Source organism: Monopterus albus, unplaced genomic scaffold, assembly GCF_001952655.1.
Source record: "Monopterus albus unplaced genomic scaffold, M_albus_1.0 scaffold178.1, whole genome shotgun sequence".
In the NCBI taxonomy this organism is placed as follows: Eukaryota; Metazoa; Chordata; class Actinopteri; order Synbranchiformes; family Synbranchidae; genus Monopterus; species Monopterus albus.
In genome coordinates this window covers 162,689-176,080 of record NW_018128058.1, presented here as the reverse complement: position 1 = coordinate 176,080, position 13,392 = coordinate 162,689, and the positions used below count along the sequence as shown (strand labels likewise).

The 13,392-nt window shown below is 39.9% G+C and overlaps 1 protein-coding gene across 1 annotated transcript in view; it reads right to left on the bottom strand.

Moving 5' to 3' along the window:
* ptn (pleiotrophin) overlaps positions 1 to 13,392 on the bottom strand; it is a 46,006-nt gene that overhangs the window by 10,197 nt on the left and 22,417 nt on the right. Inside the window, exons 2-3 of the mRNA XM_020616742.1 lie at positions 3,035 to 3,129; positions 1,511 to 1,684 (exon numbers count right to left, since the gene is read on the bottom strand). Of these exons, the coding sequence (XP_020472398.1) occupies positions 1,511 to 1,684; positions 3,035 to 3,128 (268 nt within the window). The 5' untranslated portion in view covers position 3,129. The remainder of the gene's footprint in view (positions 1 to 1,510; positions 1,685 to 3,034; positions 3,130 to 13,392) is intronic.

The following is a 13,392-nucleotide window of genomic DNA, read 5'->3' as shown; positions in this document are numbered from 1 at the left end:
CTTTCATTAGGAAGTAGTTAAAGCTGCAACTACCCACAGTTGGAAGTTAGATTGTCATTGTGTTGTATATTTTTATGATAGAGAGAAAAACATTTGCCATAAGACTCAAACAGGAATATGGGAGGTTCTTTTATACACCTGCTGGTGCAACCTGGACACATCGTCAGTTATACATTCGGGTTTGGGTCTTAACATCAGACACCCTCACCAGGGAAACTCAGCCGGGGCCGATCGGGCCCTTACTTGTATCCAGATACAAGATTGTTTTTATATTAGTTTATCTATTTAGTTTATTGGTCCAATCACATCCAGCCACCTGCGCTACGACGTGCTAAAATGTCTGCTGTATTAAAAAGTCTACTGTGACTAGAGGTCAATAAGTACAGTTGTCTCTCTATCGACAACTGTAGCACACTAGATCATATTTTCCATGGTCTGCCGTGAAAACCCAGAGAAACCAGTTGTCTGTAGTGTTTGTTACTGCCTGACAGAGCTGTGCTCTTTAGGGTCATACTGCTGGCAATACTTCGTACATACCTTCCTACTGTAAGCACAACCTAGTTCTCTCTTGTTTTTAAAGTTGGTCCAAATGTGAGTCAAACCTTGTAGGCTCGGCGTTTCAGAACCCCATAATTCTGAGTTTTTCAAAGTATTTGTAATACTACTTAAAGCCATAAAAGGTTATTCCTTAATGCAGCATGCTGCCCACCTGTACTTAGCCTACTGGCCGACTACTAAGATAGTAATTACATCAGTGATACACAGACATTTTTCTGAGCAGCACCATATCTGAATCCAGGTTTTGTTGTCAGGGTTAAATTGCAGGGTCTTTTCACACACATTCAGATGATGGTCTCCAATGTTACAGTCTTGATATTTTTAATTGCATAAAAGACACTGGCTTAGTTTGCAAGGATGTTCAGTCTATACAAGACAAGAGGATGCAGTTAGCCTTTTCAGTCCACCAGCATGTAACTTATTACAACTTCACTGAAACTTTTGCTGTTATGATCTATTTAGCCAGTTAGCGGCACCATTATTTCCAGCAGTGTGTTCATCACTGGTGACAGGTTCATTGCGGAGCAGCAGGCTCCTCTCTGACAGGACGTATTGGCGGGACAAAAGATCCTCAGCCTTGTCACTGCAAGACATTTCAGCTGAGAAGGCTGCACAGTCTCAAGCCCAAAAAGCAAATGGCAAAGCAGAATGATTATTCCTGTTTTCCATGATGATGCATTACACCCTGAGACATTTCTGTTGCACCTCTAATTAGCTAGCTTTCTCATTCCTATTGTGAAAATAGGGCCATTGTTTGTGTGAATGCCAGGCTACCATACATCATGGGGAGGCGTGGGTTGAGACAGAAAAGATGCAGTTGTATATGAAGAGGATAGTTTTCTGGCTTTTTCAGTGGCTGGAGATTATTTAGATGTAGACTTGTAAAGTGCTAACAAATATCTGGTACGTTTCTGTATTTTGTCCCACTAAAGTCTGAACAGTCCTCCCCTACCTCCAAACTTCTTCTTCCAGTCACAGGGGATCTTGCAGCGCTGGGTCTTGATGGTCTGCTTGCATTCAATGCCAGTGCGTGTTCCCTCCCTGGTGCCAAGTCCACAGTCCCCTTCGTTGGCCACACACACACTCCACTGCCACTCCCCACAGTCAGACTTGCGCTCCTTCTTTCCTGCAGGACCAAAACACACACTTTCAACCGCTGCACTGTGACCTGGGCAGCAGGTGGAGTTAGGAGCCAGAGAAACCTTTAAGGCTTTTGGGGAAAGTTCACCTCAAACCTCAAGTCGGCTAAGATAAGTCCCATTTACTGTAAGTGGCAACTTGCACATATTGTTTTTGATGTAGCATATATTCTCATTATTATATTTTTATTATGTCTTTTCACTTGCTGTTTTTTTAAACGTGCATTGATATTGTATTTACCACTATTTATCTACTATATTAAACTTTATATTGTTCAGCATTCATTGTGGACAGCAAAGTAAGCATTTCATTGTGCAGAGAAACATGTTTCCCTACTGTACATATGACAATAAACACTTTGACTTTGACTTTGTCTCAAATTCTTGAGGACAAGAGCACTCAAGGTAATATGCAGGTCTTTTCGGTCTCTGATACCATTCAAATGGCACACTGTCTTTCCTGGATTTCAGCAGGTCAAAACCTGGAAAGTGAAGATGTTTGCTTTGAAGTGTCAGGTTCAGCTTCACAGTTCTTTGAGAAGTCAGGTTTTAGGTCCAGTCCATGTCATTACTGAGGTTTTAATTTTTATGTCTGGAGTCTGATTCCTGTCCAGATCTACACTTCTGACTCTTAAAAACACATTTGAATCCTAGTTTTCATTAACATCGGAAATGAAAACTGTTACTTCCAGTGTTTACCCTTCTTCAGTCTTTCTCCTGTTATTTCAAGGCAAGATGCTTGTGCCAATTTCAAATGCAAATGAACTATTTTCCTCTTGAATTTTAAATTAGGCTAAATGTTGTTTTCTTTTCTCAAGTGGGATTTATCTGACTTATTTCCCCCTTTTATGCAAGATATTGCTATTTGTTTTCTAGCAAATTCTCAACAGAGACAAATTACTTCAACCCTGAAGCCATTTTCTTCATTTTCATATATTTTTAATAATTGTGTCCAACTTAATAAGTTGTTAAGAAGAACACAGTTAACAAAGGAGCCTTTAGGGAGTGATAGCACTGAATGTGTGTTCCTACATTAGGAAAAGTCTTTTTATGTTGAGGATAAATGTCAGAAAGCACTTTTCCTAGGGATGGGAGAAAGTGACTAGCTGAGGAATACTTGTACTTTATTCCTCTTTCTCCCCTTTTCTACCACTGGTTTGATTATGTAACAAACAACCAGATGTACTGAATTGATACACATGATATACTGTATATCACTAAACAAAGCAATACATATTGTGACGTTTTTCTATCACAATATATTGAATTTCCCTATATTGTTTCATCCCTATCTTTCCCATCAACAAACACGTACTCTGCTGGTTTGCAGGATTTACCTTGCTTCTCTGCCTTGCCTCCTTCAGCTGCCATCACCGTTAGCACCAGGAGCGCCATCACGGCCACCTGTGTCCACTGCTTCTGTCCATTCATTCTGAAAGAGAGAGAAGAATGAGAGAGAATCCTATTTTCTGTTCCCACATTTAATGTTGTCAGTCTGTTACTTTGGGATGTGGTGCATTGTCTCTCAGCCTGACATGTTTATTTCACTGTCAATTAACGATTTCTTATATTTTCAATCTATTTTAAGAACTCGTGACTTTTGAGAAATCCCTGAAAATGTGCCTGAACTTGCTATACATATTCAGCGGTTGGCTGAACAGGAGGAAGGAGAGAAAAGCAATAGTTATCCCAAGTCTCAAGAGAGCAGAAGAACAGCCTGGGGAATTTCCATCTCATCTTGTGTCATTTCCACCGTGCTGGATTCCAATATCAACATTTTGATTGTTTGCACTGCTGCTGCACTGTCAGTCATGGCTGTATTTGCTGTCAATCTCTGTGAAATCTTGTCACAGGTAGATTAAGTTGCTATACAATTTTTATTTGATTTGTCAAATCTTGTGTGTCTGCCTCCTGTAGTCTGAAACAATGAGGTTTTCATTTTTCTATTATAGACCCCAAAACAGGCTGCATTGTCTATCAAGGCAACTGCTAATGATGAAATCTGTTCTTCATCCTCTTCCCTAATGTCACATTGTGGAACAATGTGGCAAAATGATACGCTATCTAACTTTCTTTTTAACCACTAGGGGGTCTAGTAAGACTCAAAACTGACACCATAAGCCTCCATCACATCCCGTTTCCCGAATCTATGATGTAAACTACGGATGCCTGGTTGTGACAAATTGAACAAATGCAGCCGCAAGTCAGAAGTTACCATTGGTTGACTAATGTGTAAACTTCTTAATGGAGTAGAACGCTCTGCTTACTGCTAATGTAACACAAAGCTTGAATTCTAATGTTTTATGACAAGTTTAATGAGTTTTCCATTATAGAAAGTGATACAACCGATGCTGAAGTCACAACATCAGGGCAGCAAATGTACTCAAATGTACTCAGCAAAAATTCTCTAGCATTCTTTTTTTTAGGTGCAAAATAGTCTAGAGACTTATAATGCAAAATGTGCTAAAAATAAAAAAGCTAACACAAGAAAAGAGTAAGACTATTGATGGTTTAGATGCCAAATTTAGCCAAGGTTTTACAAAGCAAAGCTCATATTACTAAACACAATTTGCCTCCTTATTTGATTCCTCAGCTGGTTCTGGATCAGCAGAAAGCAGTTACCCTCATGTTAGCCAGCCTAATGCACTGTGATGAAATTACTGTAGCAAACCCACTCTCTTTGCCTGTCCTGTCTCCTGCATGGCTTCTTTCCCCTCGACAGAAATCCCCCAGCAGACAGCAGTCTCTGAGAGACAAAACAGCATGAGACTGAGACAATTACCAATTGTCTGACACCAGAAACGCTCCCCTGTGCTCAAATTCCTGTGGAAAGGTTGAGCCTGGCAAGGAAATAATATCAGTTTGTCCCCTTTAATTAATCATGAGCTGGCACTGAGCCCCCATCCCACTGTGAAATGAACTTGCATTCCCAAGTTTTTCTTTCACTCCTTAAGACTTCATATAAGTCTCTGTCTGCTTAGAGGATGGAGAAAGCTGCTGAAATATAAATCAGGTATTGAAACCTTGTATTGAATTGTTTGATGTTACTGCGGTGCACTTCATCTGGGATCTACCGTCTTCTGGCACAACTTAAAAACTCACACTGAGCAGTAGGGCAGCACCTGTAGTCTGGATCCTTCACACAAATGATTTTATACTTTTCTGACTATGGCAGGATATGGACAAACCCTGTTTTGATTAAAAATTTCAGACTCCATCTCCAAGTTTTTTGACTGTTTTTAAAAGATTACAAATTATTCATTTCAATAACCTGAAAAGGCAAGAAAAAAAATAATTGAATCCCAACTGTAAGAAGCACAGACAATGAGTTCTAAGAGTTTTAGAGAGAAATCCCAATGAAAGCTCCCTGATAAGGATCATTTCTTAGAAAAATACATTGTGGCCTTTCAAAGATAAGAAAGCCTTTTTCTCAGAAAGTCACGCACACAGCGATGGGATCCTTCTGCACTGCAGGCGTAAAGGGGCTGGGGTTGATGACATTGAATGAGTGCCCCATACATTAAGTTAAAGAATGAAAGAAATCTTGGAATTAATCTGAATTAACCATCTCCTCTGTAGCTGGAGAATCCTGCAAGATGACAGGTTCTTCCTTCTCTAGAGGTAAAAAAAAATTAATTAATTAAACGTCTCTCACAACCTATTTCCGAAGCACGACAGCACCTATAATGGATGACTAGGTGGATGAGAGTATTTGATTGTTCGACAGCCATGCTGCTGCTTGTGTAATGTTGTGACAGGAAGTGCTGTTCCATAAATGCTCTCACTTTCACACATCTCATAAAATTCTATGACATATTTCAATGCTCTGCTATAGTTGTTAGCGAAGTAATCACATATGAAATAAAATGAGTCATAAATCATTGATCAACTTGTCCCCAGATTATAAGTGAGAGATCAGGTGCAGGATACCCCAATACCTGAAAGTCTAGCAAAGTGAAGCTGATCAAATAAATTAAACTCATTTAAGAATATAGGCTGAGTGTTTTTAGGTTATGGGCATCAAGAAAAGTCTTAGCTGCATGGCCTACTGTGAAAATCAGCTGTCACCAAAATGACAAGTGGCATCAATGAAAACACAACACAGAAAAAAAAGTGCATTATAAGTTAGCATTGTTTCAAATTCCAGTCAAGTAATGCTTTGAATTCCTGTATGTGGTGTTTCTACTGCCGATATCTGCAGGTGTAAACAGGCAGGATGGCATTCCTCATCACAGTTTAAGAGACAGTGGACATTTACACTGTGGGTAAGTGTGCTATAAATGCTATTTATATAGTTCTTTGGTTGAATTTACAGAAACAAACCCAGTGAAAAATCTTGACAACAACACATGGCAGAAAAGGAAATACTTAATGTCCTCAGGAGAGAGTAAAAATAAAAATTTTAAAAAACATATTTTACTCTGCCTGTATTAAAGGCAAAAATGATCAGGCCTAAATGTAAAAATGTAGTCGAGTTCCAGCCCAAGCTAAGATGGGAACAGAACTGAATGTTTGCAAACCTCACACCGTGGGGGATACTTTGGCTGCAGCATCAGAAGCATCCAGCGGTCAGTGCGGCTCATGAGCTAGTGAGAATTAGTCCTTTCAAACCCACCACTTGCCCCATTGATCCAGACACAGCTGCACAACTGTGGGATCTAAATGAGGGAAATGGAGGAGGAAAACCACTGCTGGCCACAAATCAATGAGCCGTCAGTGACGCTCTGTGTGCTTCGGCAGGCAGATAGACACAAGACGCTCTGGCACTCTGGAGCACAGACGAACATCTCTCTCCACTCTCATTAGGACTGATGTAATCCCAGCCAAGTACATAAAAAAAGAATCTATTTATACTATCTGATCCTTTGCTTGCATCTGATATGAAGGCGGGAGGTGATGGAGATGGCAGTTCAGGAATAAAGGGCAGTTTAATTAATCAGTTTTAAGGCCCAAGAAAAAGTGAATAACTTTGGTCATTAGCTGCCCGGGCTGGACAGAAAATATTTCAACCGTTATCATTCTGTGAAGAATGGACTTAGTTTTTTCATTTAAGCCGCTGACCTCTCAAAATTCAGTTTTTAATCATATAACCTATCACAATTCATACGGAGGGCATGTAATTAGGCAGCCCCTCTGAGGCAGAATGCACAAATACAATTATAAGAGACATGCATACTTTTAATCTCCACAGCTTTACTGTTTTGGTTCATTCTCAGATGAAAAACCTACCATACCTACCACTACCTGCTTAGGGACACAGCAGTGAGCAGTACTCCACACTCTGCTCCAGATGGAGGCCTCTAACGGAGCCCTGTAAGTTTAGCAACTCATCTCTGAGTGTCAACATGAGTATTTATTTATGCTCACCCAATTATGTGTTAAAACTTCAGTCATTAGTGTAATGGCAGGTAAAGCTGTTAGATGTTCCTGCACTGAGCCAGCAGACTTACAATTCATACTGCAATTATTGTTGTAGTTCATACAGCCCAACAGAAGATCAGACAGGAACAAGCCACCACACTCTACCTATCTCATCTGCTAAGTAAAAAATGGGATGGCAGCCAAACATGTTTCGTGACGCAAGTCTGCCCAGTTAGGATGACAAAACACAATTCACCATGTGGACTTTGTGCAAAGGAGAAACCTGTGGATGACAAATGGAAAAACATGGCACAAACAGAATGTTTTTTTACACAATTCTCCCCCTGGCATTTTTAATCTTTTCATTAGATTTGGAACTACATTTCACATGAATTGGAAGGAAAGGTACCTAAAGTCCCACACCCACAGATCCCTGGTGTCATGTGGAAAACATCACTTCACAGGTTTGTTCCAAGTTAAAAAAAACTGACCTAGACAAGACAGAACTGACCCTGTCTGTGTGTCTCTCATTCATAGGTGTTTGGTATGCTTACACAGCTAAGTTAGGGCTAAACAACACGTCGTCATGTGATCTAATAGAAATGTGAGTGTCTGCAAACAGGTGTTTGCCAGATACCCTGGTCCCTACAGAACAAGCAAGGAGCTCCTGTGTGTGTCTCGCTACACACTGCCTGTGCACTCCACATCACATGCATGCAACTGTTCCTCCTTCCTGGAGATATGGTAATAGGGCACTGCAGGCAGCTGCTTTCAACAGAATAAACTCTGAGAAATCAATTTTCTGCCAACTGCCCAGCACCACACAGTAGGAAGACAAAGTTAGCAACTAGCAACTCAAGGTAGTGGAAATCAAAAGAAAGCTACAAGGAGAGTGAATACTGGAAAGAAAAGAGAGCCCAGATGAACACTTTTGTTGCTTAATCCTGCTGGTTGTGTAAATAGACAACAGTTTGCTAACATGTACACCTTTTCTGTTTCCCCTAGGTGGCAAAAGACTCTTAAACGCTGCCTTATGAGCTCTTTTACAAATTCTTTACAGCGTTACTGAACAGCACCTAAACATCTCTGATGATCATTAACTGGTAAATGGGGTAGAATTAATAAAGAAACTATCGAACAACATCTCACACAGATATTCCTTTATTTGGATGATTGTTCCCAGTCACACTAATTCAGTTGTGATATCCTCTTTCAGCTCACTGTTTGTTTAACTTTAGAGAATACAACACTATGATCTTGGGGGAAAAATCCACTTCTGAGTGGCTTTCCCATCCAAGTAGTTGTGACTCATTCTCAACTAAACACAGGGTACACTGAAAGGATTTATTTAGGAATTTCTCAGTCTCAGTGTTCTCAGTGTTCCTTGAGCTAAGCTTTTGAGAGATACCAGCACAGGTGAAATGAAAAGTGTATTGCCTAGAGGACAGAGGAAGGCTGTTCAAAGAGGCCAACAAGCATGTAAAGCCAAGCATAGAGCTCCAGTATGCAGCCTCAAGTAAACAACAGATAACTGTTGATGCTGTATGTGCTGTTATCTGAAGGGTTACAGAATAAATATACATTTCTATATGGTAAACTATATGAGCGGAGGCAAAGAAAATGCCTCCAAATTAGATAACAACTGCCATTGAAGAAAAGCGAGTCATTTCTTGTGGGACTGTAGGATGCCTTAATTGAAGCATGACACCATTTGTCATGTGTTAAGGTACAGATGATTAGAGGAAAATGCCACACATTTTCTGACTTGTGTTTTGTAAAGGTCAGACAGTAGGGGACAGGGTCCTCGCTATCTCTCTGAACAGCCCTGGAGGAGACCCCAGGGAGTCACTCTCAGGAACAAAAAACACCATGTGTGGTACTCTACTCGTGTGTGTGTGTCTGTATTGTGTTGGTGGCCAAGTCTTGAAAGCGGCTCAGTTAGAACAGCAGTGGAGAATGACGGGCTTGTTTAATGATAAAAACACAATAATAAAGATGACAAACAATAGCTCTGTGAGAGCATCGGAGCTGAAACAGCTGAAATTGAAGACCTCAATTTATGCATGAATGCCTCCATTACACTGATTATGTTATATCTACACCACCAAATACCCATTCAACTGCTTATCCTCCCACTCATTTCTGTGCCCCCTTTGTCTTTATTATAAGCACTCATATGAGGACATTATGAGCTCCATACTGTCACTGCTGCTACGACCAATGGCCCTCCTTTTTGGGCTATAAAACTGCAATACCACAAATGAAGACTGAAAAGCACACTCTTTGCATATATAACCCACTCCCTCTCTCTTTATCTCACTCTATTCAGCTTTGTAATATTTCAGCCATGTTTCCACATGGACAAGAGGTTATACAAAGAGGGGCCACACAAGTCAATGAAACTTCTAACAAGAGCTTCTTCTCAGTGGAGACAGGTTGGTAAAACAAAAAAATAACATGTTTTTCGCACTGGCTCGAGGGGTAAACATTTCAAACAAATCTTAAAGGTGCAATATAAGATCTAGAAGGATTTAGTAGCAGAAATGGGCTATAGCATTCAAAATTATGTTTTCATTAGTGTGTAATCACCAGAAAATAAGAAGTGGTTTCTTTAGCTCAGAATGAGCCAATTATATCTTACATAGGATGGGGTACACGATCATAGAGGCCATCATGTTAAGTTTTTTTTTTTAACAGTAACGACCCGGTTCCGGATAAGCGGAGGAAAATGGATGGATGGATGGATGGATTCTGTCTCTTCTGCTTCCTTTATCATGCTTTTATTCTGACACCACTTCCTGTTACGGTGTCATTGCAGCTACGGACTCTTTACCCTAATCAGTGACAATTGTTTGCACATGTTGACACCCCTTTATAGGCAGCTTTTTCCCCACCAGTAAGCTGCCAGATTGTTCCAACTCATGTTCAGACTTTCCAGTGTTTTTTTCTGTACCTGTTATTCCAGCTCTGACCTCGGATTGCCTTGTGACCACCGAGTACTGCCTAACCCTTCTGATTCTGTTTGTATTCTGTGCATCGACTTATGGACTTCCTTTACTGACCGTTCTTCCTGTGGACCTACCTTGGATGTGTAAGTTTGCTGGCTTTGACCCTGGACTGGATTATCAACCTGAGAGTGATACTTGTTGAATCAGACTCCTGCATTGTGTATCATTTGTTTCTGACAAATGATGCTCTTATTAAAGAGGCAGTGTTCTGCTTTTACTCATCTGACCCTCTAATTGAGTTCACCATCAACATTATCGGCAGCTTTACACACTGTCCCTGACATTTGGAGATGGTTGGAGGACGAAGATGAAGTAACGTTAGGAAGAAGAGGAAGCATTGTCATGAGTTTAAGAACTATAATAATAAGAAATGGAGGATCATAGTTATACTTTAACATAAGAAATAGGAAGACAGTGTGAATCCACATCATCAAAGAAGCAAAGACATGAAGAAACCGGACAGGAAATGGCCCAAGATAAGGATAAACATTGGTGTGGCCTTTCCCAGATGGAAATCTTTGATGAGGGATGTAGTGGCAAAACTAATAAAAGTGGTGAGAAAGGAATAAGGAGCTCAGTTGCCTTTTATGAATGTATTCAAACATGCAGATAATTCAGCTGAATGGTCACCTCACCTCACTGCTGTACAAGTGCCACATACAATCAAATACAGAACCAAGAGTGCTGATTTACCAATTTAGCAAGGCAGTTAAAAAGAGAAATTTATTCTTGTAAAGTCTAAAAGTGAAACACAAAAGAAAGCTAAACAAATAAAGATATATTGAATGCAGCCATATATCTATATACAGTATTTAGCAGTTAATTACTTTTAACCAATGCACCTACCTCTTCAAGGGACAAATGTTTCCAGAATGATGGCGAAGTTGTCTGTTTTTTGCTGGACAGTTAATTTAGCCTATCAAGTAAAGTTAACCTAAATGCCTAACCTAAGGTTTTGGTTTATAGCTTTAGCTAGAACATGGCCAATGCTGGGTAACCCTGGGTCAAGTGAGCCGCTGTTCACTTTTGCTTGGTCAAGTCAGCCATACTTGTTTTGCGAGTGCACAATTTGTCATACGTTTCATGGACTGTTGACAAGAATGTATTAGAGCTTTGCTGCAGCCTTACCATTAGAAGTCTAAATTTCACACACTGCACCTTCAAGGAATGCTCAAATTTAGGATAGCGAATGGTAGCAACATTTAAAGATTGCCTCTGTTTACTTTACAGAATTAGATTGGAAGTTTTCGCTCATGTTAACAAGTGGACCTCAGTTGTCATATTGCAGTATTGTCTCTGCAATGCTAATGTATGTTAAACTGTTGGCAAGCTTCGTACTGACAAACTCAAATTCATTTCCACCAAGAAGAATAAAATGTAAAAAGGTTTATTTCTTTGAAAAAGAAAGGACAACATGATAAATCATTATCGTAGGACATTTTTGTGATTATTGCAGACTGATTTTATTGGATTTGCAGCTGCTTTACACAGATTAGATTTAAATGTGGTGCCATTTTTGTGCTATTTTGTAATAAGTTGTAGTGAAAATAGCAAATAAGCAGTAAAAAACATGCCTGCTTAAATAATATATGATGTTGGCTTGTTTTATGCAGAAACTACAGTAATCAGTAAAACTGTGAAGCATTTTTAGTTTGGCCGAATGACAATATCACAGAAACAATGGACAATTTGGTTGAATTTTTGCAAAAGATCACTTCCTTTTGATTGAACTATCTGATGACACGAGGTTTGATTTAAACTGCATCACCATTTTTAAGATTGACTTCCACATGCGCTACATGTCAGTACTTAAAGAGGCCACAGGCTAAACACATAGCTTTGCAGAACATACAGACAAAAGATAGACAGAGTGAATTGCAGATTTTGATCATTTTAGATCATGCTGACATGGATGTGCTGTATTCATACGGTCACCTATTTTCCTCCTGACCAATAATCTCCGACCCTGTCAGTGAAGAAAGCTACACCTGAATCACCTTTGTACAGACAGGGGATGTCTTATCGCCAATCCTGTTCCTCGTGATTTTCTTTCTGTTTCGGTGCCTTTTGATTGCTAGAAATAGCTGGGCTTATTCCCTTTAGATCCCAGCTGTATGGATAGTGGACATGTGTAGTCTGATCCCCCCCGGTAGCCGCTGACAGTCCAGAAACAGAGCTCTGTCCTTCAAGCCCCAGCTGTTAGCATCAACAGTCACCACTTCCCTCTCTCCTCTCCAAGGCGCTCTCTCCAAAGGTAGCAATGTAGAGCTATCTGTCTAATTGAATGGGCAACATTTATCTTCGTGTGTGCGTGTCCGTGTTCCTCTCAGGAACCCAGTAAAAGCACCTCGAGTCACCTGTTCATTAAAGTATGCTGGATGAAAAAGCCTTAGCACACAATGTGGGCAGTTCTGTCCACCTTTTGATTAAGTTATTGTCCATCCTTTTATCTTTATCATCCTGTGTGCCTCGACATTGGTGTCTTTCCTCACATCCCATTTCCTTTGTCCATATGTTATTCACTGTATTTAGCTGAGAGATATACAATTTGTATTTCTGCATGCCTCAGCAATGCTATGCATATCTGTGTATTACATTTTGCTTTCAAACAAACTGTGGAATAGTGAGAAGGCAGTGATAGCTTATTAAAGAGCCTAGTTGTCTTGAAAGGGAAAATGCACTTAATGGGCTGTGGATGAAAGTTAAAAAAAAATACTGTAGCAGGTATGACCGCCAGTCATGACTCAAAAAAATGCTAATTTATGAACAGTTCAATAGAACTGAGATGTTTGTTTGAAGGTTTATTTCATATTGTACATCACTGTACAGTCATATTGCATTTCTGCAGAGGTATATTGTACAGTATGGGTGCATACTGCAAGGCAGTACAGTGAACATGTACAGTAGGTACGGAAAGTATTCAGACCCCCTTAAATTTTTCACTCTTTGTTATATTGCAGCCATATGCTAAAATCATTTAAGTTCATTTTTTTCCTCATTAATGTACACACATCACCCCATATTGACAGAAAACAGAATTTTTGACATTTTTGCATATTTATTAAAAAAGAAAAACTGAAATATCAATGGTCATAAGTGTTCAGACCCTTTGCTGTGACACTCATATATTTAACTTAGGTGCTGTCCATTTCTTGTGATCATCCCTGAGATGCTCAGTATTTAGTAGAAGCACCCTTTTGAGCTAATACAGCCATGAGTCTTTTTGGGAATGATGCAACAAGTTTTTCACACCTGCATTTGGGGATCCTCTGCCATTCCTCCTTGCAGATCCCCTCCAGTTCTGTCAGGTTGGATGGTAAACGTTG